Source organism: Pistacia vera, unplaced genomic scaffold, assembly GCF_008641045.1.
Source record: "Pistacia vera cultivar Batoury unplaced genomic scaffold, PisVer_v2 Contig301, whole genome shotgun sequence".
Classification (NCBI taxonomy): domain Eukaryota; kingdom Viridiplantae; phylum Streptophyta; class Magnoliopsida; order Sapindales; family Anacardiaceae; genus Pistacia; species Pistacia vera.
The window spans coordinates 678,189-704,243 of NW_022196115.1; the positions used below are offsets into that span (position 1 = coordinate 678,189).

The 26,055-nt window shown below is 35.3% G+C and overlaps 4 protein-coding genes, 1 long non-coding RNA gene and 1 other non-coding gene across 6 annotated transcripts; 3 read left to right on the top strand and 3 right to left on the bottom strand.

Moving 5' to 3' along the window:
* Nucleotides 1-802: 802 nt before the first annotated feature.
* Nucleotides 803-1,415, bottom strand: LOC116135566. The gene is made up of 3 exons (XR_004128918.1): nucleotides 1,332-1,415; nucleotides 1,175-1,249; nucleotides 803-1,071 (listed from the first exon to the last, which is right to left on the bottom strand). It is a non-coding gene; the product is annotated as an uncharacterized LOC116135566 (long non-coding RNA).
* A 9,360-nt stretch (nucleotides 1,416-10,775) lies between these two features.
* On the top strand, nucleotides 10,776-13,391 carry LOC116135644 (pentatricopeptide repeat-containing protein At5g27110-like). Its single transcript, XM_031421361.1, has one exon. The coding sequence runs from the start codon at nucleotides 10,776-10,778 to the stop codon at nucleotides 12,858-12,860; it is 2,085 nt and encodes a 694-aa protein (XP_031277221.1). The 3' UTR covers nucleotides 12,861-13,391.
* A 180-nt stretch (nucleotides 13,392-13,571) lies between these two features.
* On the top strand, nucleotides 13,572-13,643 carry TRNAE-UUC. The gene has a single exon. It is a non-coding gene; the product is annotated as a tRNA-Glu (tRNA).
* A 1,344-nt stretch (nucleotides 13,644-14,987) lies between these two features.
* On the bottom strand, nucleotides 14,988-17,870 carry LOC116135651. The gene is made up of 4 exons (XM_031421367.1): nucleotides 17,819-17,870; nucleotides 16,873-17,741; nucleotides 16,418-16,786; nucleotides 14,988-16,333 (listed from the first exon to the last, which is right to left on the bottom strand). The coding sequence occupies exons 2-4, from the start codon at nucleotides 17,708-17,710 to the stop codon at nucleotides 15,033-15,035; spliced, it is 2,508 nt and encodes an 835-aa protein (XP_031277227.1). The 5' UTR covers nucleotides 17,711-17,741; nucleotides 17,819-17,870; the 3' UTR covers nucleotides 14,988-15,032.
* A 2,006-nt stretch (nucleotides 17,871-19,876) lies between these two features.
* LOC116135586 (cytochrome P450 94A1-like) lies at nucleotides 19,877-21,603 on the top strand. Its single transcript, XM_031421298.1, has one exon. The coding sequence runs from the start codon at nucleotides 20,019-20,021 to the stop codon at nucleotides 21,570-21,572; it is 1,554 nt and encodes a 517-aa protein (XP_031277158.1). The 5' UTR covers nucleotides 19,877-20,018; the 3' UTR covers nucleotides 21,573-21,603.
* Nucleotides 21,604-24,192: 2,589 nt separating this feature from the next.
* Nucleotides 24,193-25,532, bottom strand: LOC116135620 (zinc finger BED domain-containing protein RICESLEEPER 2-like). Its single transcript, XM_031421331.1, has 2 exons — nucleotides 24,891-25,532; nucleotides 24,193-24,783 (listed from the first exon to the last, which is right to left on the bottom strand). Exons 1-2 carry the CDS (start codon nucleotides 25,530-25,532, stop codon nucleotides 24,193-24,195), a joined length of 1,233 nt encoding a protein of 410 aa, XP_031277191.1.
* Between the last annotated feature and the right edge of the window lie 523 nt (nucleotides 25,533-26,055).

Consider the following 26,055-nt stretch of genomic DNA (forward strand, 5'->3'; position numbering starts at 1 on the left):
CTACAACATAATCTCCTCTTTCCCGTAATGTTCCTTTTATTTTCCTCTTCTAAACTCCTATTTTTATTTACTTTCAAACACAAACACCAAGTAAATAGAAGTTCATCACTTGAACTGCATACATAAATACAGTCAAAGGGTTCACCATCTGTAATAAAAAATAAAGTAAAGAAACAGGTGTCATGCATACATCAATGCAGTCAAGGGGTCCACCATCTGAAATAAAAAAATAAAATTAAAAAAAAGGTGCCATGAATGTTCACAAACTTTGACTAAAAGAATGAGATTACTTTTGTTTTCAATTTTTTTTTAATTGAAACAATGGACTGGACGCCCGTCCATTAAGTAGGGACACCCGTCCATAATATATAGACGGGTGTCCATGATTTTTTAATTAAATTTTTTTAATTTAAACTATGGACGAGCGTCTTTATAGATGGACTCTCGTCCATATAATATGGACGAGAGTTTATTTCAAATGAGTGACCGTCTAATAAAAATGGATTGTTCATTCACAAAATATTACTTAACGTGTTATGTGGCTTGTCTGACTCAGGTGACATGTCATTCGGTTTAACATTTCGGTGCAAAACGTTGATGTCAGTAACATTATCCCTGTTTTACTTGATGATAAAAGAAAACACAGTGTGTATATGATTTAAGAAAAAAAAAAATCAAAATAAAACAGAGACCTTAGCAACTGTTGGATTTTTTTTTTTTAAAAAGAAAAAAAGAAAGAGGTTTTCAAAGACTAAACAAGATCTGACCATCCTGAGGTTGTCTTCAACAATCTTCTCTTCCTTACAAAAGACTGGTGATGATGAATGGCCACCATTATTTAAAGGACTAGTACTATTTAAAGGATTACAAATGACAGTGATGATGGGAATATAGATGATATGCTACTCACCAAGAAAATGTGAAAACCATAAAATTTAGCCCTTGTTTCACCAGTCCTATCGTTATTTTTCGGCATGATACAAAGTTTTGCAGAGGAAATTTGATGACTGGTGTCAATATGCTCAAAGAGAACCAATGTCTAAACCTATAGGAAACTTGTCTCTGTTTTTTCTGCATAAAAAATTAAAGATTTCACTGAACCGGTAATGATGCTGTGATGTGCTTCTTGTTTAAACATGAAGAAAAAACAGAGAAGTGGGAAAGCATAACCAACCATTGCAGTCCTTATGGGGAAATAATCTCCTATATTTATCCCTCCTCTCTTCCATATTTGTTCTAAGGTAGAAATCTGAAACAGTCAGATGATTAGTCTATGAAAAGTTGAGTTAGTCTGTGAAAACAATATCAGATGATTAGTCTGTGAAAAGGACCTTTTGTATTTCTTCTATCAATGAGTGACAGAAATTGTAAATTCTCAGCATATATAGGAAGCCATTGAACTAGTAAATCAACTCTGCACATCAAAGTAAATAAGAAAATCAGAATCACAACACTGAAATGGGCTTTCTGTTCAAACATCATTGATGTATGCCTATTGGATTAGTCAGAATGAAAAGAGATCAGTGACAAAGCATAACCAACCATGGTTGAGTTCTGTCGACTACTCTCCTAATGCCACTCTTCCTCTCTTCCATAACCCCAAAAACTGATGAAATTTTGAAATTGAAAACAGAACACTGCATATTTTTAGTATTTATGTAAAGAAAAAAATACAAAATGTTTCCCAGTGTTGAGATAAAGTAGAGTTGCTGGGCTTCAGATTGGTGTAGGAGCAGAAGGTGTTTCTTGAAATAAGTAATGCAGAATTTCTAGTTTGAAGTTACACCCAGCATGATACAACAGTCTGTAGAGAACAAATTTCTTAACACAGGTACTTGCCTCACTGCATCAAAATTAAAATATCAAAATCAAGTTGTATTAGGTAAAACATGGCCTCACAATGTCCTACTAAGTAAAAAGAAAAGGAAAATAAACCTAGAACGAGTCCTCAAAGATTTCAAAGAGGAAATTTAGTGTAATTAGATAAGCTTCCTGATTAAAGCGTAATCTAACAGTAAGAGAAAGCAAATGAAATATTTGAGTATGAAACAAAAAAAATTAATCAGGATTTGAAAAAGTGCCTCTTATCATTTTCTTGAAATATTATTCTAGAAATTGGTGTCAGAAAATGCTATGTTTTAAGTTTCACTACTTCACAAGAGCCCTGAAAATCCTGCAAATCCTTGATGATGGAAGCTCACCGAATTCCAAATGTGAGGACCCGGGAGTAAGCATTTGTTTCATCCTGCAGATAAAACTGCTATATGCTCTCCAATTAAACATCAAACAAAGAATAGAAATTAAATCAGCATTGAGAAAGCATAACTAACCATTCATCGAGTTCTTTTGAATACACTCATAATGCCATTCTTCCTCTCTTCCATAACGCATAATGATGCTCTGAGACAATAAATGTTTGTTGAAATTTGAACTACAAGTAGAAAATTACATGCCCTGTAAGAAAAATTTCTGTAGAAAATTGAAGTATGAAAAGTGGGATTATGAACTTAAGAAGTATGGTACTTTGACACCTGTCAAATTTTTACCAGCATCATAGATAATTTTGTAGATAGAATTCAATGTCTGTTTCAAAAGCTGAAACGAAAGAAATGCTTAGTAGATATTGGGAAGTTTTGGTCAAGCAAAGGAATGCAACTCGAACCTCAATCTGGCAACTTCTCTGATATATATATCATTTTTTAACCTTGATTCTTCAGCAAATTCGTGACATCTTGCCTAACTGAATAAAAAATAACATATCAAAATCAAGTTTTATAAGAGAGAACATGGCTTTCCAATGTCCTACAAAGTAGAGAAAGAACTAGAAGCAGACCTCAGGCGAGTCAACATAATTTTAAAGAGGGCAACCACTGTAATTTGATGAACTGAGGAAGAACAGAAAAAGCAGCATTGAGAAATCATAACTAGTCATCAATAAAATTCTTTCGACTATTTTCTAATGGCATTCCTCCCCTCTGCCATAACGTGAATGCTGCACTGAGAAAATAAATATTAGATGAAATTTGAAACTATAAATAGAAATCTATATGCCTTCGTTAAAAGTCAAAAAGAGCTTAAACATTATCAGAAAACTGATGTATGAAAAGTGGGGTTATGATCTTCAAGAAGTAGGTATACACAAGATATTTCCTGATCTGTCAATGTTTGTCCAACATGATACAAAGTTCTGTTAACCCAAATTTGATGCCTTGTTTTAATAAGATCAAGCAGAGCTAATTAATGTCTTAACATAGGTAACTTCTTAGTACAACATATTTCAACCTTGATACTTGGGCAAATTCAGGACATCATACGTCAATGGTTTTCCGGCATGATACAGAGTTCAGAAGAGGGAAAAGTTGATTCCAGGTTTCATTCTGTTCAAAGATGACAAAAGAGTAAAGTGAACCTAAATATTTTATAATTTAATATTTATTTATTTTATTAATTAATGAATATATAGAAACAATTTGTTAAATCTCTTTTTTGAAAAACAGTTAAAATTAAAAAAGAGCTTGAACAATACTAGAAAATTGATGCATTAAAAGTGGGATTTTGACCTCCAAAAAGCACGGATACATCAGGTATTTACTGGCCTGTCACTTTTTTCCAGCATTATACCTAGTTCTCAAACAGAACTAATGTCTTAATATAGGTAACAATTAACAATTGATGACAAACCTTGATTCTTAAACTTCTTAATACATTATAATAACACCTTGATTCTTCAGCAAAAGAGCAATCCAATAGCTCTATGTAAACATTAAAAAATTTACGGTACCACTAATAATGCTGTGATCTACTTTCTAGTTTAAACATGAAGCAAAAAATACAGAAGTTAAAAAAAGCAGAACCAACCATTTCAGTCCTTTTGAGTACATACTGTCCTACATTTATCCTTCCTCTCTTCCACATTTGTTCTAAGGCAGATATTTGGAACTGTGATTGAATAGACACTTGCATGCCCTAGTAAAAAGGAAAAGATCATGACGTTAACATTATCAGATGATGAAAAGTATGAATGACAGTGATAAAGAATCATGTAGGCGATAGAAATATAGATTTGATGCTAACTCACCAAGAAAATGTGAAAACCAAAACATCCAGCGCTTGCTTAATCAGGTAAAGGTCTCTCTTGTTATGAATGCTGTCGTTGACTGCTAAAAATGGTCCTTTACTGCTTTGCCCTTTAGTATTTCCTCCACAGATGAGAGATAGAAACAGTAATTCTCAGCATATATAGGAAGCCATTGAAACAATAAATCACTTCTGCATATTATAGTCAATAACAGAATCAGAAACACAAAGCAGTGATTTGTGCTTTCCATTTAAACATTGAGAACTGAAGAAAGAGTAAATATTAGTGAGAAAGCATAACAAACCATTAGTGGAGTTCTTCCAAATACTCTCCCACAGCCATTCTTCTTCTCTTCCATAATCGAAAATTTGATGAAATTGGAGACTCAAAATAGAAAATTGCATGCCTTAGAATCAGAAATTGTAAGCTCTCAGGATAGATAGCCCAAATAGTAAATCAGCTCTGCTTATTAAAGAAATAACTGAATCAGAACACAAATGTTGTGAAGTGCTTTTAAACATCCGAAAAGAAGAAAGAAAAAAAAATTCATATCCAACCATTAACTGAGTTCTTCCAACTACTCTCCTAACACCCATTATTTCCTTCTTCCGGAAGACAAAACGCCGCACTGAATCAATGACTATTTATTGAAATTGGAAGCTATAAATAGAACATTAAATGCTTTAGTGTAAAAGAAAAAACAGCTCTTAAACATTATCAGAAAATTGATGCAAGGAAAGAGGGGTTATCACCTTTAAGATATACGGCCATAGGTGATACATGATATTTCCATGTCTGTTAACTTTTTCTAGCAGGATACCTCAATCTGCAAACTTCTGTAGAGAGAATTCGATGCCTGGTTTCAATAAGCTGAAAGAGAGTTAATTTGAGAAGCTCAATGAGTTATCAAATGATTAAATGGTTAATATATGATATAGGGCACGCGTACAGATATATTATATAGGTCATGAGGTTGTCCTCAACAATCTTCTCCTCTTCATAAAAGACGGTGATTATGGATGGCCACATTATACAGAAGATATATGGGAGATGTTCCAAACAGATGGAGGGGCATTGCCGGTTAATTCAATCAAGTATTTTCTTCAGAAGAGAAAAAAAAAAATATTGAAGTGATTAAATATTCAATCAGAAATTAGATGGAACAAAAAGATTTTATTCAAAGACAGAAAAAAAAAAAAAAAAATTACCTCTCATTTTCCTTCAACGTTAGCGTAGCAGAGGACAACACATAATATCTTTGTTCAATGCTGGGTTCGAACAAGGTGGTTTGGTATTGCCTTCAATTTGGGGCAGTAACGAATATCCAAGAAAACAAAGATGGTGTTTCTTCTTCTTTTCCATTTTTTAACCTTATAGTTCCACTTTCCAATTCATACGTACCAAATTAAAGGTGGTTGTAATTCTATTTCTATAATTTCTCCAAATAAAGGTGGTTGTAAGATTTCAAGAAGTGCTTATCATCCTAATTCATCCTCCCTCCTTCATCTTTTTCAAAATCCAGAGACAATGAGGAGTTTTTTCTGATTCTTGAGCTATGATTTCTAGCTTCGTCCAGTTTGAACATTTCCCAACTTTTCATATAAAACTCTCCGAAGGGTTAAGGTATTTCAAACCTTCAAGGCTGCATGTTATATATTTTACCAACAACAAAATACCTTAAGGTTAGCAGATTAATCAATCTTGAATTCCCATTGGCTGTATCTTAAGATGAACCTTATAATTTTTAGATGCCTTAGGTTTATTAATTTTCCAATCCCTGAGGTAATTCTTCCAATCTAGACAATAACTAATGTCTAAAGTTTGCAAATATATAATACATAATGCTTCTGGAAGTTTTCTCATTTTTAGCTCCCTCAAATTAAGATATCTCAAATGTATAATTTTCCAATCTCTTTAGGAATGTCTTCAATCACATTTTCATACCACCATGGCATCCATCTATGGTTAATGCCTTAAAGATGTCAATTCACCACATAATTTTGGTAAGATATTAGGAGCCAATGCCTTATTGGAAACTTTAAAATTATATAAGAAACTGTGATCCTTCTGAGACTAAAATGGAATCAGGAAATGAATTTTGTTCATGAATTGTCACCATCAAGTGACAAATTGCTCATGATAAGAAGAGTTTATGATGTGATACTTAAGACCGTCAACTTCTATGTAGAGACATTCCTTCTTACTTAGAATGGGCAAGTCATGCACAAATCATGCCTCTTACATTCAAGATATTACTATGATAGTCTTTTTTGAACTTTGGAAGAATGAGCATGATGTAACTGCTAAGTAGTCAAAATACTCTTCATCAACTATCTCCATTGCTTTATTTCCTTCTTTGAGATATCCTTGAGCCATCCATAATTTAATCAAATCACTTTCTCTATTCTATAATCCTTAGGAAAGACTGGACAATATATGAAACATTGTTTTATCATAAAAGGCAAATCATTATAACTAATAATAATGGGAAAAAATATATTTTCAAACTCTTCAACTTTCCACAAATCACTATCTAAGATTTTTAACCACTCTTCTCTAGTTTTTTTAAAGCGCAAAAAATACCAATAGTCTTTACAGCAAGAGGCAAACCCTTGCACTTGTTTAAAATTTTCTTGCCTATCTCCTAGATTTTCACACTCTTCTTGAGACCTACAAAAAAATGTTATTCGCCTAAACAACAACCAACATTTTATGCAATACTTTGACACAATAATGTCAATTGATTCCATCATACGTGCCACTGTTCCTTACGTGTAGTAATCAGAATTACTTCCATGGAGACCATTCTTTAAACAATGATAGATGGTTCCCATGTTTTGTAGTCATTTGACTACACATCATCCAGATAGGAAAAATTTCTTTCCAGCAATAGATATACTAAAAGTGAAAAAGGATTCCAGTGTACCTAAATTCAAGAAGAACCTTCTAGAGAATTAATGATTGCTTTGGCTCCTGTATTCATCAAAAAGTTTAACACACACACCCAAATTACTTTATCAAAGTGGTTTATCACCCCTATTATCTTTAGAAGCAAATTGGTAAGAGTAGTTTTACCGATTCCCCCATCCCTATAATAGAGATGATATATGGGGGGTTGTTCATTACTCTTGCACAACATGCGTACTAATTATTCTTATCTCAACTCGACCATAATATCTGACACATAACAATGAGGTACATATTTCTACTCATTCAAACTTTCCAAGACTTCTAATCGCATTAAAATTATACATATTTTTTGTTTTGCAATGACATCTAAATTTTCATTAACTTCCTTTATTTCATTGCAATGTCATGCGGTTAAATACTTGGCTTAAACTAACTTGTTGAATGAAAAGCAGAGAGGGGAAGAGAAAACACACCTTCTTCTTAGGAACACAACATATTCAACTCCCTCAATTTGTGTTTTAACACATGGGTAGTTCCACTCATCCAACACATCTTCAATGTTGTAGGATGTGTTGAGCCGATTAACCAAAGTCTTACGGTTTACTCCTGACTTGTCTTCCTCCGCATCAACGAGCACAGCTTCAATAGCTTCAAGATGTCCTACGCTTTTTGACTTCTTTGTCGACACCAACAACTAGCTTCACCTCTGCTTTATTTCGTCACCAATGATTGAACTAGCTGCCCCAAGACACCGGAAACAATTGCATCAGCCATGATATCAAGATGGTAAGGTTTTGAATTGTAAGATATGAGATTTGCTTGTAAGTGTGAAAATGCTATATGCTTTCAATCTTTATAAATAGTTGTAATTGAAAAAAAAATTGAATATGCTTGCCCAACACTTGATTTTCTCGGTCACCAAGCAATCGCATATGATGCTTTAAAGGTGGTTAAGGCATGGAATATAGCTTTAATTCAAATTCATTGCTTTGTAGAGTCTCATTTCTGAAATTAAAAATCTGATGCAAGAGTGGAAAGCGAGTAAATGGAGATCAAAAGAAAGAACTAAACTTATATTTCACTTGTACCAACTTATACTTTGATTGGACAAATGAAGCCAATGATTTGATTAAACATTCCTCAAATAATTAAACATCAATTTCACTTTCAATAATTGATACTTTTGTAAGCAGCAAGTAACCCTTAAAGTACCTCAATTTTACTAAACGATCAATTACTAACCTAAGTTTCTAATTTTGTTACATTAGTGATATGTTCCTTATTTGAGTGTATAGTGTTGGGCAAAATACTATTTCGTGCAAACTCATTAACACCAATCTAGTCAATTTACCAAGCATCTTAAATTAGCCGAAATTCTCAAGTGCCGAAGAGTGTAAACTTTTTAGGTTTAATGGAGATTAGCTTATGTATATAAGCAAAGAGAATATGTATTTACATATGTACATGTTTTGAAAGCAACTACATTATAAGAAGTTTCTGCCATTGCTTTACCCCTTGAGTATTTCCTTAGTTGAACAGTGACAGAAATTATTAACTCTCAACATAGGTAGCATGATTACACAATCATACTACACATGAAAGAAAAAACAATATCAGAAACATGATTCTGAGAGCGCTTCTGTTTAAACATCAAGAAATGAAGAAAGAAAAAGTTATAGTGAGAATACCTAACGAAACATTAACTACATATTAATAGAATTATTTTGACTACCTCATAATGCTATTCTTCATTTTTCCATAATGTAAAGCTCACTGAGACAATAAATATTTAATGAAATTTGACACTATGCATAGAAAATTACATGCCTTTGTAAAAAGTGAAAAGCACTTCAACATTATCAGAAAATTGGAAAGTATAAGTCACCCCTTTCATTGATAAGATCTCATCTAGCATGCTTGTACCATTATGTTTGAATTCTTCTCTGCATCCATTCATCATTCCATGATCAATGATGTTAAACCACACTATGACTGAAGATGCAAGCATTAATATTAATGGAAGATTAAAAATGACAATGATGATGTTAATTCTAAAAAGGGATTGTGTATACATGAATAGGTAATTGGCTATCATCAATAACAATTTGCTCTTTTTAACGAAGCAATGTAGCATATAGAAATATAGATGAGATGCAGTTATGAAGGCCACAATGTTACCGGAGTATATTGGAGACATTCCAAGCAGATGGAGTGGCAATGCTGATTATTTCATCAAGTACTTTCTTCTAAACCAACCCTTGAGTGGCCAGACGGTCAACTCGGACTCTTGGGTGAATATTCAAGAGGTATTGAGTTCAGTATCCTCGATTGCTAATAAAGGTGGTCACAGGAGGATTACCCGTCATTAACTTTAGGACCCCAAAAAAATTAGTTAAGGTGCGCGCAAGCTAGCCCGAACACCCTTGATTAGCAAAAAAAAAAAAAAAACTATAAAAAATAGTTAAAAGTGATTAATATTCAATTAGAAATTTGGATCGAACAAAAGGACTTACTAAAAGAAAAAGGAAAAATTACCTCTGATTTTTGCCTTCAAGGGTAGCCTGAAGGGGCAAACCTCAAAATTCTTTTTTCCGGCCTTCTGTTCTTGGACAAGGTTGTTTGGTAGTGCCTTCAATTTGGGGCATTATTGTAATATCTTCTTCTTCTCCATTTCTTTTAATCTCATAATCCCACCCTTCTCATTCATTCATATGCCAAAATAATTTTTTTTTAGTTTGGGGAAGAAAATAAAAGATAAAGATGTGCCAACACTCTCTATGCCGAAAAATTCATTACCCACTCTTCTCAAACTATCCATCCATTTTATTTCTAAACATTAAAGCGATGACAGTTTCCCTAAGGGAGGCAAATGTTTACATTTTCTGCATGCAAAGAGTGCTAACTCCCTAAGCTTGGTTAAGGACAACATCCAGTCGGCAAAGCTTGTATTGCCTCTGTAATTCTATAGCCTTAAAAGATGGTTATAGGAATCCTCATTTGACCTCCCTCTTTCATCTTTTCTGAAATTTAGTAAAGAAAAATGTTACACCTATAATCTCTTCTTACAAACTTTCTCTTACAACCCCGACGTGGCAACTCATAATTGGTCAGTTCATAATGATTCCACTTAGGTCCCACCTGATAAATTGCAATTGACTAATTATAAACTGTCACGTCGGGAGTTGTAAGAGAAAGATTGTGAAAAGGGATTGTGGATGTAACATTACTCGTAAAAGAAAACCAATAAGGTTTTTCTGATTCTTTAAGTTGTAATCTTTTAGCCCTATCCACATCTGAGATATTTCTTAAGGGAAATTTTTGTATAATAATTTTATATTTATATAATACAGGTTAACTTCAAAATTATCATTATTTCAAAGATACTTATACAAGACTACTTATACGAGACTATCTCATTATATTAACAATTTAACGTAGTGAAATCATTCAATTAAATAAATATACCTAATATATGATAACAAAATTTTTCATATTATTGAACGATCTTACTACGTCAACAAAATGAGGTGACGAGACTATCTCATTTAAGTTTTCTCCTCTTTTTTATATATAACTTTTCAATTAGATTAATGGATTTAGACAAATTATATCTAAATTGTGCCGTTTTCAACTTATATAACAGAAACAAAAGAATATGGCAACTTGAGTTTGGAACCACTTTACAAAATTAGTCTCCATGCAAGAATGCCATTGCAGGCTTTCAGGTAAATCAATCTGTCCTCTCTCAGATAAAACTTCACCACTGTACCCAATTTCTTGATTTTGAATGGACACAACAAAGCTATTATCTCTGTTAAGAACAAGCATTAGCTCTAAGTCACTGTTAAAAGGCAAACTAATCCACCAAAAAGTAGTCACTTTAGGCCTCCAAAACAACATAGCCTTGTGCAAAAACCTCATCAACTTCTATTTCTCTTGCCACTACTATCACTATGCCAAGCTTATTTTCAAAACCTTAGAATATTCGTTAGACCTTTCTTTATGGAATGGCCTCATGGCTGCTTATGCTAAAAACTATATGTTCATTGAAGCCCTTGAGGTTTTTGATAGGTTAGTGCTGCATCCAATTTTGAAACCCGATAGTTACACATACCCAAGTGTGTTAAAGGCTTGTGGTGGATTAGGGAGAGTTGGTTATGGCCAATTGATTCATACCCAATTGATAAAAACTGGGTTTGTATTGGATGTTGTTGTCGCTAGCTCTCTAGTGGGGATGTACGCAAAGTGCAAAAGGTTTGACTATGGGATTAAAGTGTTTGATGAAATGTCTGTGAGAGATGTTGCAAGTTGGAATACTGTTATTTCTTGTTATTACCAAGAGGGTCAAGCTGAGAAAGCGTTGGAGTTGTTTGGGAAGATGAGGGATTCTGGGTTTGAGCCCAATTCGGTGACGTTAACGATGGTTATTTCATCGTGTGCAAGGCTTTTTGATTTGGAAAGAGGGAAGGAGATTCATGAGAAATTTGTGAAAGAAGGGATTGCTTTTGATAGTTATGTTGGTTCTGCTCTTGTGGACATGTATGGCAAATGTGGTTGTTTGGAGATGGCTAGAGAGGTTTTTGATCAAATGCCAGTGAAAAATGTTGTTGCTTGGAATGCGTTGATAGCAGGATACAGTTCAAAAGGTGATAGCAAATCATGCATTGAGCTTTTTAGGAGGATGAATGAGGAAGGAGTTAAGCCAACTCTTACTACAATGAGTTGCATATTAATGTCTTGTTCTAGATCAGCCAAACTTGAACATGGTAAATTCGTACACGGATATTTAATAAGAAACAGAATACATGCTGATATTTTTATAAATAGCTCACTTATCGATCTTTATTTTAAATGTGGAAGTGTTAGCTCAGCTGAAAATGTCTTTGATAAGATGAGCAAGACAAATGTCGTTTCTTGGAATGTTATGATCTCAGGCTATGTGACTGTTGGTGATTATTTTAAAGCCCTTGCTCTCTATGGTGACATGAAAGAAAGTGGTGTAAAACCAGATGCTATAACATTCACTAGTGTTTTACCAGCTTGTTCACAGTTAGCAGCCTTAGAAAAGGGAAAAGAGATCCACAAGTATATTGCTGAGAGTGGGCTAGAAGCCAATGAAATAGTCATGGGGGCTCTCCTCGACATGTATGCTAAATGTGGTGCTGTGGATGAAGCGATTAGTGTATTTAATCAATTACCTGAGACAGATCTTGTGTCATGGACTTCTATGATCACTGCTTATGGGTCTCATGGTCAAGTTTTAGAGGCTTTGAAGCTTTTTGATGAAATGCAGAAATCCAACGCAATACCAGACAGTGTCACTTTCCTTGCAGTTTTATCAGCTTGTAGCCATGCTGGATTGGTTGATGAAGGTCGTAATTATTTCAGTCAAATGACCTCTGAGTATAATATTAAGCCTAGAATTGAACACTACTCCTGCTTGATTGATCTTCTTGGACGTGCTGGAAGATTACATGAAGCTTACCAAATTCTAAAAAGCACATCAGAGATTAAGGAGGATGTCGGGCTGTTAAGCACACTATTTTCTGCATGCCATCTGCATCAAGATACAGAACTGGGAGAGAAGATTGCAAAATTGCTCATTGAGAAGGACTCTGATGATCCATCAACTTATATTGTCTTGTCAAACATGTATGCATCTGTCAAGAAATGGGATGAAGTACGAAAGGTAAGATTAAAAATGAAAGAGCTTGGTTTGAAGAAGAACCCTGGTTGTAGCTGGATTGAGATTGGGAAAAGGATTCAGCCTTTCTATGTAGAAGATAAGACACATCCACAAGCAGAGATGGTATATGAATGTCTTATGATTTTGGCAAGTCACATGGAGAAAGATGAGTTGCAGCCCTCTTAGAAGTCAGCTAGAAAATCCACTATCTATCAGCACAATTTGGTTTTCACATAGGAAAAGGCTCCTTGAGGAAGATGGTTGACATGAAAGTTGTGTCAAGAATTCTAAGGACACGATTTAAATAGGGGCAAATACAGGAATGCAAAAACTCTCGGAGCATTTGATCCACCTTCTAAAGTTTAGTCTGCACGAGGGGCAGAAAATGAGCACCTGAACTCATGTCAATGACAACACCTAAATTGAAGTTCAATAAGGAAAGCATTATATATGAGAGTATGATATAGTATGTTCGAGTCATCCCCCTATTTGATTGATTAAAGCTGGAAATAACGCCCACTAAAGTACAGTCAAGCGAATGCTTCCCCCAAACAAACCATTAAAGGAAAGGCTCAACAAAGGGAGATTCTGTCTGAAAACCAGGAATCCTGAAGAAAATGGACTTATTCTTGAATGGTTTCCTTCATTTTCCCGAAAAATCTTACCAAGTAATTTGTTAAGAAATTTTAATGTTTTTTGTAAAGCTGCAAATGATACACCAATCTTCTGAAGTATACAAGTGATTAGAATTTGATTCAATTATTGTGCAGTTTATTTGTTTTCTCCAGCTGTCAGTTGTGATAAAAATGTTAAAAGAGAGACAATTTTAATCACACGATTTATTGTAGCTTGACTTTTTATTATAATTAATATAATTAGTATTATAATTTCAACAATTCCGTTGTCGTCCAGCGGTTAGGATATCTGGCTTTCACCCAGGAGACCCGGGTTCGATTCCCGGCAACGGAATTTTTTTAGTTTGTTTTATTTTTTCAAATTCTTTTGTTCATTTCTTTTCTTATTCTAATTCAATGTACTTAATGTATTTCGAATTTTTTAATTTCCTTCTAATTCAATGTATTTAATTTATTTTAAAATTTAGTAAGATGTTATTTGATTTCAGCAAAACCTGATTTTTAGTTAACTTTTAATTCCTCTTTCATAATTGTTAGATGGTAAAAAATCAAAGTAAACAAAAATCTCTTTCGGTATTAATGAAACCTTAAGTTTTAAATGTTAAAATAAATGATAAAATGAAAACCAAGAGTTTTAGAAGTAGAATCGAAGGGGTTGGTTGAAAGATAAGAATAACGTGATTGACCGATTAGTTGAAAGATAACGATAACACGATATACAGGTTACAGAATCTTTGGATCAGTATCCATTAACTCATAATACGATAAATTCTTATATAAATATTTTTATTAGGAGGAACTCTTGGGCTTCGTTTGGCTCACATTTGATAATACTATTATTAGTATTCCTAATAAAGTTAAACAATAAAATTGCAAAAACTCACAATATTATTTAACTTTAAACCCCCTAAATTTGTTAATTTAATTAAATACCCCTAAATATTTTTTTAAAAATTGCAAAAAAAAAACCCCCAACAACCCATATTTACCAAATTCCGGCCACCACAGCCGGAAAATGGCCAGAATCTGATATAATGGCGCACTACCGGCTGAATCTAGTTGATCTAGCATTTTTCAGCCAGATCCACGATGGATCTGGCCGAAAAAGGCCAGATCTAAGGCCAAAGATCTGGCCGTCTTTGGCCGTAATTAGTCATCAACGACGGCCAACACATGGTCGTCGTTGACCATCAACGACAGTCGTATCTTTGGCCGTCATTGACCATTAACGACGGCCGTATCTTTGGCTATCGTTGACGAGCAAATACGGCCAGATCTGGCCGTCAATGGCCAGATCTAGCCGTAGATCTCACCTTTGCCGACCAGATCCACCATGGATCTGGCCGGAAAAGGTCATATCGGCGCAAGACCGGCAGGATCCAGCCGGTCATCGGCAGGATCCAGCCGGTCATACGCAGATACGACGACTCCGACCACCCTCCGGCGGTGGTGGCCAGTTGTTCATATTTAATGGATGGGTTGAGGGTGTTTTTGTTAACTTTTAATGTTTTATTATAGGAGTTTTTAGTAAATAAACAAATATAGAGGATATTTTTATTTATTTTCAAATCCTACGTCGTAATATTCGCCCAATTCAACTTTTTTTTAACTTTTTTTCCAAATTTTTTTCTAAAAAGTGTAAAAAAGTGAACCAAACGGAGCCTGGGTGTGTCATATTGCTTTACATGATCAAGTTATTCTATTTCTTCCTCTGAAACTACATTCAAACAGAACAAAACAGTTGCTTAACCTGCCTCAAACCTGACAAAACATCACCAATCTTAGCATCATTTTCATTCCCTTCAATTCTGCAGCAACTTCCAATGCACCATTTTGCTATTTCTCCCAGCTTTGCCAACCCCATCACCTTCCAATTTTCTTCAGGAATCGCCAGGCGTTGGTCGAGAAACTCGATGCCACCACCCACCAGATCATTAATCTGCTCAAGCCTGCTGAAGTTTCTGCAACCTTGCCTATTCACTACAGGCTCCCCTTGTAAAAGCTCCACCAGAAGCAGACCAAAACTACATATATCCTCAGCCATTTCTGATGTTTCTTCAGGATTTCGAGTACTGCTAAAGTAACTTGCAGCTCCAAAACCAGATAACTTTGCATTGTAGAATTCATCCAAAAGAATGTTTTCTGATGTTATGTTTCCATGAAATATTGGAGGCTTCGAGTACATGTGCAGCATTTGAATTGCTGAGCATATTTGTAATACTATTTCTAACCTCTTTTCCCAATCCAAGTTGCCTCCATCTTCCCTCAGGTTCCATCTCAAGCTTCCCCTTTGCATAAACTCGAAGACTAAGCATCGTTGTCGAAGTCCATTTTGAGCTTGAGCATATCCTAGTAAGGAAACAATGTGGGGATGAAATGAGGATTTGAGCAAAATCTCTTCTTCTAATCCTGTATCCGAAGATGAATCTCTTCGAGATTTAACCGCTACTGTATTTCCATTTGTTGAAACTGCTCTGTAGACTATTGCAGAAGGTCCCTCTCCAATTCTGTTGAGTTCTCTATTTATATCTACTCTTACTTGCATTAGCTCTTCAACTGAGTCCAAGGAGGTTTTATGCATTCTTCTTCTTTTGAGTATGGCTAATGCCACGAAAGAAAGCGAAACAATGGCTGATATAATTGCCAAAACAACAATGACAATGACAAGCCAAACCTTTTTGTTTCTGTCAACAGGAGAAGAGATGTGAAATTTAGCTGACCAGCCTTGTCCTTCATCTGTTTGAGTTGCAAAAATTATCGTAACCTCACCGGTTAGGTTCATTTTCGGGAGATCAGACTCGGAATAAGAACCTGAGAAGTTGGCTATCTGCTGCTTTGTGCCATTGTTTATTGCAAGAAAGTCCAAATTCTTTGTGATGTTAATGTGAATGAAACTTAAGTTTACAGGAGTCCCTGGTTTTCCATGGAGAATCCATTGACAAGTAAGACCTTTTACATAGGAAGATGAAGCGTTGCCGATTGTTCCATCAGGATCATAAACATCTTTCTTCCCATTGCACATTCCTGTAAGTTTTTTTGTATAATTTCAATAGCTTTATTTTGGACTAATTAGTTTGAATTAGAAAGATTAGCTCAGATTTTGATTACCTGCAGTATAGCTCAGCTCCCATCCTCTTGATTTAAAGGCAACATGATCCCCACTTGAAAATTCAATGGAAGCTTTTGAGCCAAAGACCTTGAAGTTCTTATCAAAATCTCCATTATTGGATTGAATGGTTGAGCATTGCACAGGATTTGAATTTGGCTGGCAAATTCTGAGGCGGTCATCGCTGTCTGCTGAAATTGCAAGGAAGTTGACAGTAAAACTTATGAATTTTGCATCTGGGAAGTTGATTTCCCACTGACATTTTTGGTTTGGAGGATATGGCTGCAAACCATCAGTGTGGTTCACCACAATGCCTCCCTTCAAGCGCCCGCTCGCCTGCTCAAGAACAACTGCATTTCTGCTACAGGTTTCTACATACAACAAACTTAATTTGATTTCAGAGATGTAGAACTCAACATAAATTAGGCCTTTTACAAGAATTTCGTAGAAGCAATACCTGAGGGTTTCAAGGCACAGTTTCTGATATTCTGATCCCAAATATATGGCACAATGTATCTATAGCCATTCAATCCAACTGCATTAAAGCTAAATCTCCTTTCTTCATCGACATATAGAGGAGGAGGAAGAGTTTTCGCTTCTCCGAATGGAGAAATACAAGAACTACTGATTGTCAGTCCAGTTCCATCATTACTAATCCATCCTCTTCCATCTTGATCAGTTACCTCTTCTGCTATTTTTGCCACCATATGACCCACCAAGCTGTCAATCTTCTCATCACCATTCGGAGGGCCTAGATAAGAACTCCTGCGAAACGATATTGAACATTGATCAGCAGCAATTTGAGGTTCTCTTGCCCATGTCATGCTCACCATCATCCCTGGAAGCTGAAACTTCCCACTACACCAGTCCGTAAACTCCCTCTGCTGCTGCCCTTCAAAGAACATCACGGAATAAGAAAACAGAATGTGATAAATACGGTTCTCATCCACATCGAAAACTCGAGTACAATTCAATCTCCCACCAGATCCTTCAACAGCGGTCTTGTTAAACACTGATTTTCCGATCTCCACCACCCGGTCTAGGGTCATATTGAGTTCAGAACCTGAGTAGAAACACTCAGCACCAACACTTACTCTATCAGTCACTTGAGCATTTGAATCGTCTCTATATTGTCTCACAATATCCCACCAATCTCCCAAGGTAGGCACCTCAGAATCCCCAGCATTATACCTAGATGGAACTAAAGACGCGATCGCGTTCCGGATAGTTTCTCTACCTGATTCTTCCCATCTAGTTCCAAACCATAGAAGAGAAACTGTGACTGGTTCTGTCATGATTTTCCCACCATTGTAAGAGAGGCCATAGCTGCTTTCATCAGGAGATAAACAAGGAAACCGAGGAAGAACAATAAGTACTAAAATAAAAGTTAGAAAAATACCAACCATTTTGTATAATGTTTAATGGCTTTGCTTGTAGAACAATGTGAGAATCTTATCAAACCTTCAAGGCTGGTTGTTCTGCAGGTGGGTAGCTGAAGAAGAGAGGAATTAATAGCCGTCCTGGGGGTTAAAATGCTAAAATTATAAAGTAAGATGGAGAATGAAAACAACTCAAATGGCCGGCCAATGAAAGCATAGAAGGTTATGAAAGAAACAGATTGAGTAAACAAAGAGAGAAGCAGACAAAGAAGAAAGGGCATGGCCACAAGGATCAGAAAAACTAAGTATAAGTTACAAAACAAACATCCAAAATGATTATTTTGTTACTCAGAAAAATTGCAGGCTATTTCAATGAAAGTCTTTCAGTCTCTTTCTTTGAAGCTGTCTGGTCTTCCAAAGACTAGAGGACTTTTGTCTGCGGTTCTCATTTCTCTGCTAAGACTTGAAGTTTTACAGTGGTGAAGTTATTGTCCCATGAAACTCAAAGTCCAAAATTCATATTCTTCTTCTCCATTAGAAACATGAATCAAGGATTGTGTGAGAAACAAGAGTATTTGTCATATTATGAATTATCAACTCACTTCATAATTTTTTTTTTCTTTTTTCAACCACCACGCGCTCAATTAGGACTCTTGTGTATATTATTTAAAAAGTCATGAATTCGATTCACTTGAATTGCTAAGAAGAGTCCTCATGGAGGGAATTTACCCTGACCCGAACACCCCGTCAACAAAAAAAAAAAAAAGTAAAAAAATAACTCTTTTTATTAAAGGAATACTAACCTATATATGTGTTTAATTATTATAAATTAATAATTAATATACTTTGAACAACATGGAAAAGAAATGAGATATACTTTTTCTTTAGAAAAAAAAAAAAAAAAAAAAACCAATTAAATTAGTACAAAATTAGATTTTTCTTTCTATGCAATAATGGATCCTCTAGTGACCTTATATTAACTCATGAAGGGTTAGTCGAATAGTCAGTCTTGTAGGGTTTAACAATGAGAATCTTAGAGTGCGTTTATTTTATTATTCCTATCCATATTTCTAATCATATTCCCAAAATACTTATTTGTTTTATTATTTGAAAAATACTATTCTAGTTTTTTAATTATTTTTAAACTCTTTAAATTTATTAATTTAATTAAACACCCTTAGAAAAAAAAGTTTAAAAATTAACAAAAACACCCCCATCCATCCATAGTTGCCAGATTCCGACAACCACTGACGGTGGTTGCCGGAATCTGTCACAGCGATGTAAAAACGATCGAAACTAGCCAGTAATTCGCCAATCTGGCTTTTTCTGGTCAAATCCATATTGGATCAGGCCCGAAAATGCTAGATTTGACGACCAAAGAAATGGCCATCGTTGACCGACAACGACGGCCATATCTTTGGCCGTCACTGATGGCCAAATCTGACATTTTCTGACCAAATCCACCAGATCCAGAAAATGTCATATCGATGCACAATGGGCCAGATCCGACCGTCTGGGTTGTAACGCTATTTTTTGACTAGATTGCGATGGTGGTGGCCGGAGTCGGTGGGTAGGAGTGTTTTTGTTATTTTACAAAAATTTTATATATTAGGGTATTTAGTTAAATTAGCAAACCTAAGGGGTTTTTTCGTTAATTTTTAAATTTTACCTCGTAATATTCATCCTATTCAACTACCCAATATTATTTCTAAAATCCTATCCAAAATAACAAAACAAACGCACCCTTAATTTTTTTTATTTTTTTTTAAACAAGGTTTTTGAACCAACTTATATGTATCTCGATTAATCCATGTAGATGATTAACACAACATTCAACATTTTCATCGTCATGATCACCTATTTAAATCTTAAAAGCCGGATGGATTCGAACCTAAGACCATTCACACGTACTTACTTGGTAAATGATTATTATTATCTACTCCTCAAAGATTGTAGGGTTCAATGATGAAAACCTAGTTTCAAACCCAGATTTATGAAGTGATTCTAAAGAATTTTAGAATATATGAAAAAATATATTGGAATATATTAAAGTATTAGATCCACGAAAGACATTGCGTATGTATCATAAATATAATATCTTTTTTACTTGAAAATTGAAGCAAGAAATCCATTCCAATTCTGCAAGAAAACAACAACAAAATCCTTACAATTTTCATCTTCAACAAGACAAGACAAAACTAAACCAAACAAAACAGGCTTTATCATGTTTGAACTCGACTCATCTTCCCTTACATTCCTCCCTTGCTTCACCTTCTTCATCTCTCTGTTCTTCTTCTTCTACTTCTACTTCTACTTCTCATACTCTCCTTGTCATCCTAAAACCAAAACCCCATCTCCACAATCCTACCCCATCATCGGAAACCTCCCCGGCTTCCTCCGCAACCACCGCCGCTTCCACGACTGGGTCACTGAACTCCTCTCCCAAACCACATCTTCCACTATCCAAGTCAACTCCTTCCTCAACCTCTCCCATGGCATCTGCACTGCTGACCCCATCAACATCCAGCATCTCCTCCTCTCCAACTTCTCCAACTACATCAAAGGCTCCCGCTACCACAGCGTCCTCCACGAACTCCTCCGCCACGGCATCTTCAGCGTTGACGGTCACCTCTGGACCCTGCAGCGTAAGATTGCCAGCCACGAATTCAACACCAGGTCACTCAAACACTTCATTTCTGAAGTGGTGAAATCGGAAATCTCTAAAAGCTTCATCCCGTTCCTCTCCGACGCCTCTGATCGGAATATCGTGTTTGATCTTCAAGAATTGCTGCAAGATTTCACCTTCAAAAACATATGCAACGTCGCGTTCGGTGTTGACTCTTCGTGCAAGCAGAACTCATCGGAATTTATGAAAGCTTTTGATGACGCTGTGGAAATTTGTTCTTCAAGATTCACGAATCCAGTTCCTGCAATTTGGAAGACTAAAAGATTTCTCAACATTGGATCCGAGAAGAGATTTAAGGAAGCTATTAAAGTTATAAACGACTACGCAATGGAAATACTTAAGTCGAAAGAGAAGGAAGAAGAAGAAACAACAAATTTTGATTTGTTATCAAGATTCATGGCGGCAAGTTCAAGCATGGAGATGGAAGAAGAAGAAAAGAGAAAGTTTTTAAGAGATATAGTTATAAGTTTCATTCTCGCCGGGAAAGATTCAACGTCGACGGCGTTGACTTGGTTCTTCTGGCTGATCGCCGGCCATCCTCGATGTGGGTCTTTGATAAGAGAGGAATTATCTTCATTGCCGGCATCGGAGCTCCGGCCAAGAATCTTCAGTTACGATGAATTGAAGAAGCTGCATTATTTGCATGCAGCTCTATCAGAGTCCATGCGGCTGTTCCCTCCCGTACCGATCAATTCAAGATTAACGGTGGATGATGATGTTTTGCCGGACGGAACCCACGTGAGGAAGGGGTGGTTTGCTGATTATTCAGCATATGCGGTGGGGAGGATGGAGAAAGCGTGGGGCCGTAATTATATGGAGTTTAAGCCTGAGAGATGGTTGAACGGTGATGGGGTTTTTCAGCCGTCGGATCAGTTTAGATTTCCTGTGTTTCATTGTGGGCCCAGGATGTGTTTGGGGAAGGAGATGGCTTATGTGCAGATGAAGTCGATTGCGGCGGCGGTGATGAATGAGTTTGAGATTTTAGCCATTGATGGTGGTGGGACTGCAGGGAGGATCATGGACCCGCCTTACACCTTATCATTGGTGCTCAAGATGAGAGGTGGGCTTCCAGTTCAGATAAGGAGAAGATAAATGTTTAATTATAAATATTCAATGTAGTCTTTTAATGATAGTAATTTAAGTAGGGACGGGCATAAAACCCGGCCCTGTGAGACCCATCTTAACCCAACTTAAACAGGACGAAATTTCCCTGAATCATTCGGGATTTAGCCTGGGATCAGACCCAAAATTAGTCTTAAAATTTAGGGACAAGCCAAAGTTAGGATAGGTCTTGCTTCGCCCGACCCAGCCCGACCCTATATATATATATATATATATATATATATTATATATTTAAAAAACAATCATTATATATACTTATATTAATTTTAATATTTGAAAATCAATCATATATTATACAATAACAAATTATAATTGTATAAGTATTTTATGAAATCATATACAAATAGGTAATAAATAAACTAGATTAAATATAATAAATCATTATAAATATTTGTAATATGTATAAATATATTAATTATACATTATATATAATATGTTAATGTTATGAAACAAAAGTTATACATTATACATTGTATATTATATATTATATATGATATACATTTAACATTATATATTATATATTATATATGATATATAAGTATAATATATATAACATATATATGTTATATATTATACATAATATATTATTATCTATAATAATATGTTAATACATAATATATATGTATAATATATCATTTGGTGTTTTGATTGATTATAATAAATTATTATAGATTTAATTTCTTTTTTGATGATATATTATAATTTGGAGGAAATGGTAATGAAAATACAAAACCCTCAAACGGAACGGGCTTTATTCGAGGTTTCCCCGAATTCCTCGAACGGGTTACGGGCCGAGATCGGGGAATCCCCTTGGGTTTTCGGGTCAGGGCCGGAGACAGTGGTCCCCAGCCCCAGTCGGGCCCATGCCCATCCCTAAATTTAAGTAGTGTAAGTACAATAAAATAAATTAATAAGGGTTGAAAATTAAGAAAGTAGAATTAAGGGGCTGTAATTAAGTTTGTGTGTATATAAAATAAAGGGGAGGGAAGGAATTTATAGTCATCCGCCCCACTTGCACAGTTGCAAAGCCTCACTTACACCGCCTCAACTTATCGAGTTACTCTCACTTATCTATAAATGATAGATATTTAAACGGGAGTGTTATAAATAGTGGACCTTAGGGGTGTTATAGAGCCGAGCCGAGCCGAGTTTTCGGCTTAACGAGCTCGACTCGTGAAAGAAGAAGATTAAACGAGCCAAGACCGAGCTGAGCCGAATTATATGGCTCGGCTCGGCTTAGTAATAGATTTAGCATATTTCGAGCCGGCTAGCGAGCCATCTCCAAATAATTTTATTTTTTTTTGTTTTTAATTCAATTTTTTTTTACAAAAATTCGTTGGGCTGCCGTCTGAATGTCTGATTGTCTTAAATTCAAATAAATGCAAATCATAATTTCGCTTTGAAGCTGAATCAATGTTCAAAATTGAAAATGAGAAAATCTAGTTTAAAATATTTAAATATGGCAGGCGAATTCAGAAGGGCTTAAAATTGAAAAATTATAATTTAACTTTTCATTAATTTGCTGGGCAGAGGAATAATCACTAATGTCTGATGTATTTTGTTAAATTTTCCACTTTTCATTTATTTTGTCAAACTGATTTATTTTTGTCAAACTGATTCATTTATTTTTCACTTTTCATTTATTGTTTTTTAATTTGCTGGACAACACGTAGGTCTTAATCTGATTGTCTGCATGTTTTCTCAGGTCCTCATACATCACCCAACAGTTAAACCTACTTAAAATCAATATTAAATAAAATGCTACTGCTATTAACAATTTATCATTTAACATATTGTATGTACCACAAATTAAGTTAAGTGAACTAAATAATTTTTGTTTGGTTCACTTGACTTAATAAAGTTTTCACAAAAAACAAAATATGGGATTAGCATAACTATACATCAAGTGACATCCCCATCCATCAAAAAATATATATAATAGCAAATGATAATTAGATGTATGTCTATTGTAGCCCCACTCCTCCTACAAACAAATTAATGTGAAACATATTAAGTATAATTGTCATTTTATATAAACCATAAAGATGAAAATGCAAACCTCAACACAAAAGTAATAAATATTGACCTGTAGAATCCTACTGCCACAGTCAATAACTCACTAGTTAATCAATCAATCTGCTGACTCCCATCACCTGATAGAACAGGAAGCTGAATCTCCAAGTGATTCTCATCCTCCTCTTTCTAAGATGAAAAATAGATAAAAATAATTTATAGGTTGGAATAAAGTTATTTTAAATATAGAATTAAACAAAACATGTAAGCAATGGAACTTACTTTGCACCCTCTATTCACTCCATTCAAAGTGCGACACCAGTCACATCCACATAACAACATCTCCACCGTAGCTGGTGACAAAGAAGCTCGGTAACTATCAATAACCCTACTCCCAGCACTGAATGCAGACTCTGAAGCAACCGTAATGATCGGGATGGCTAGTATCTCTCGAGCCATCCTAGACAATACAGGAAACTTGGTTGAATTTGCCTTCCACCACTATAAGTTATTCGAATGAGTCATGATCCCCCACACACTTATGGCATCCCTCTCCCAAATAACAGTCCAACTCAGACTAACTAGACTTAACAGTTTCAACCACGTCCAAAAAAGTGCTAAAATCATCCCAGGCCTTGGCTCCCTCAACCGCAGCCACCTCATCAATGGCTCCATGTCCATCCCCTTGTGATGTAAAAGCATGGGCGATAGTCACACCTTGGTTAGCTTGAACATACTCCCCATATAACTCATACAATACATCCCAGACTGTCACCATATTTGCCCGACCTTTTGCCTCAGAATACATCTTAGGGAATGCCCACTGAATAACCCTCATTTTCAACCGAGGATCCAATACAGCAGCCACAGACATCAACACATTACATTCCCCCCAATATTTATCAAACTTATGCTTCATTTTCCTAACCATTACTCTAATAAAATCATCTTCAGATTCACTTTTACTATCCAACATACATTTCACTACACACACCTCGTTCAAGAATAAATTAGATGTCGGATAATCACTTCCTGAAATGAGTTTGGTTGAACCACTGAATACCTTCAAAACTTCACAAACTTTCTCCACTTTCTCCCAATCCTCGTCACTCGGATTATTATGATAATTGATATCCCTCTCTTTCACTCTTGGAAAAACCTTTTTGAACTTAATTGCCGTTGCCAACATTTCATAGGTAGAATTCCATCTTGTTTTACAATGAAGAATAAGTTTCCGATACGGCAATTTAAGTTGTGAACAATCTCAGAAAATACCTTGAGTCTGCTTTCTGAACTGTTGATATACAACACACTCTCATAGATGTTGTCAATGATGTGCCCAATTTGATAAAGTCCATCTTGAACAATCAGATTCAAGATGTGTGCGCAGCATCTCACATAAAACAGTTTACCTCCACAAAGGAGTTTCCCAGAAACTTCAAAATTTTCCTTCAAAACCTTAATCGCAACATCATTACTTAAAGTATTATCCACAGAAATAGTATATACCTTATTTTCAATTCCCCATCCCATTACGTACTTGAAAATGTCATCCGCAATCGCAATACCAGTCCGGGGAGGAGGTAGACGAACAAAGTTGAGGATACGTCTATTAAGCCTCCAAGTACTATCTATCCAATGCCCGGTCAACACCATATACTCCATCTTTTGATTCCCTGAATTCCATAAGTTTGTAGTCAAACTGATTTTTGTCACAGTCTTCAACAAAGTCTTCAATTTGGTCTTCTCACTTTCATATACCACTTCCTTGAACTCCGACCATGCCACTGAAGTCTTTGCTCTTTTTTGCTTCTGAATTGGATTTTGATTTTCATCACCATTATCCGGGCTACTAATACCAGGTGTATCGGTAATTGTATTGTGTATTGCAGGGGTACTTAAGGAATTACCCTCCATTTACAAACCTATAAATCGAAAAAAAAAAAAAATCAACAATTTAATGCAAAACCAATATGAAATAATGTCAAACTATTACATTGCACACACATCAAACCAATACATTATACATTGCACACCAATATTAATTGTCACCAATACATCCCAACATTCATTTATTCTTTAATTAGAGATATTGGTTTTGTATCATGTTTGATTAAGTTTCACATGTTATATTTTGAAATTTGTCTCACTTTCATTTGCAACTCACATGTTCTATTTTGAATTCATTAAAGTTGCATATATAAACTTCATTTATGTAAATAAATTGGAAGGGTACATAATGCTTTATTTTCTTTAATGTCCAATCCATTCACTTCTTTTTCCAATCAGTGGAGAAAATTTGCTATCCCTTTTGGCTTTAACAAAATAAAGTTTGAATTTGATTGAGCAGTGTGGCTGCACAGCACTTGTGTGCATGCATGAGAGATGAGAATCAGACTTTAGTATGGGGCCTTGGTCTTGGGCTATGTGCTGCCATGCA

What these genes read in the sequence shown, in the direction of transcription:
- LOC116135644 (XM_031421361.1), top strand. Translation starts at nt 10,776, where the DNA reads ATGGACACAACAAAGCTATTATCTCTGTTAAGAACAAGCATTAGCTCT.
- LOC116135651 (XM_031421367.1), bottom strand. Translation starts at nt 17,710, where the DNA reads ATGACAGAACCAGTCACAGTTTCTCTTCTATGGTTTGGAACTAGATGG. An exon ending in CTGTGCCTTGAAACCCTCAG is followed by an intron (nt 16,787 to 16,872) that starts GTATTGCTTCTA and finishes TGTTGTATGTAG; the next exon opens with AAACCTGTAGCAGAAATGCA. An exon ending in GGAGCTGAGCTATACTGCAG is followed by an intron (nt 16,334 to 16,417) that starts GTAATCAAAATC and finishes AAAAACTTACAG; the next exon opens with GAATGTGCAATGGGAAGAAA.
- LOC116135586 (XM_031421298.1), top strand. Translation starts at nt 20,019, where the DNA reads ATGTTTGAACTCGACTCATCTTCCCTTACATTCCTCCCTTGCTTCACC.
- LOC116135620 (XM_031421331.1), bottom strand. Translation starts at nt 25,532, where the DNA reads ATGGAGGGTAATTCCTTAAGTACCCCTGCAATACACAATACAATTACC. An exon ending in GTTCAGAAAGCAGACTCAAG is followed by an intron (nt 24,784 to 24,890) that starts GTATTTTCTGAG and finishes ACGGCAATTAAG; the next exon opens with TTCAAAAAGGTTTTTCCAAG.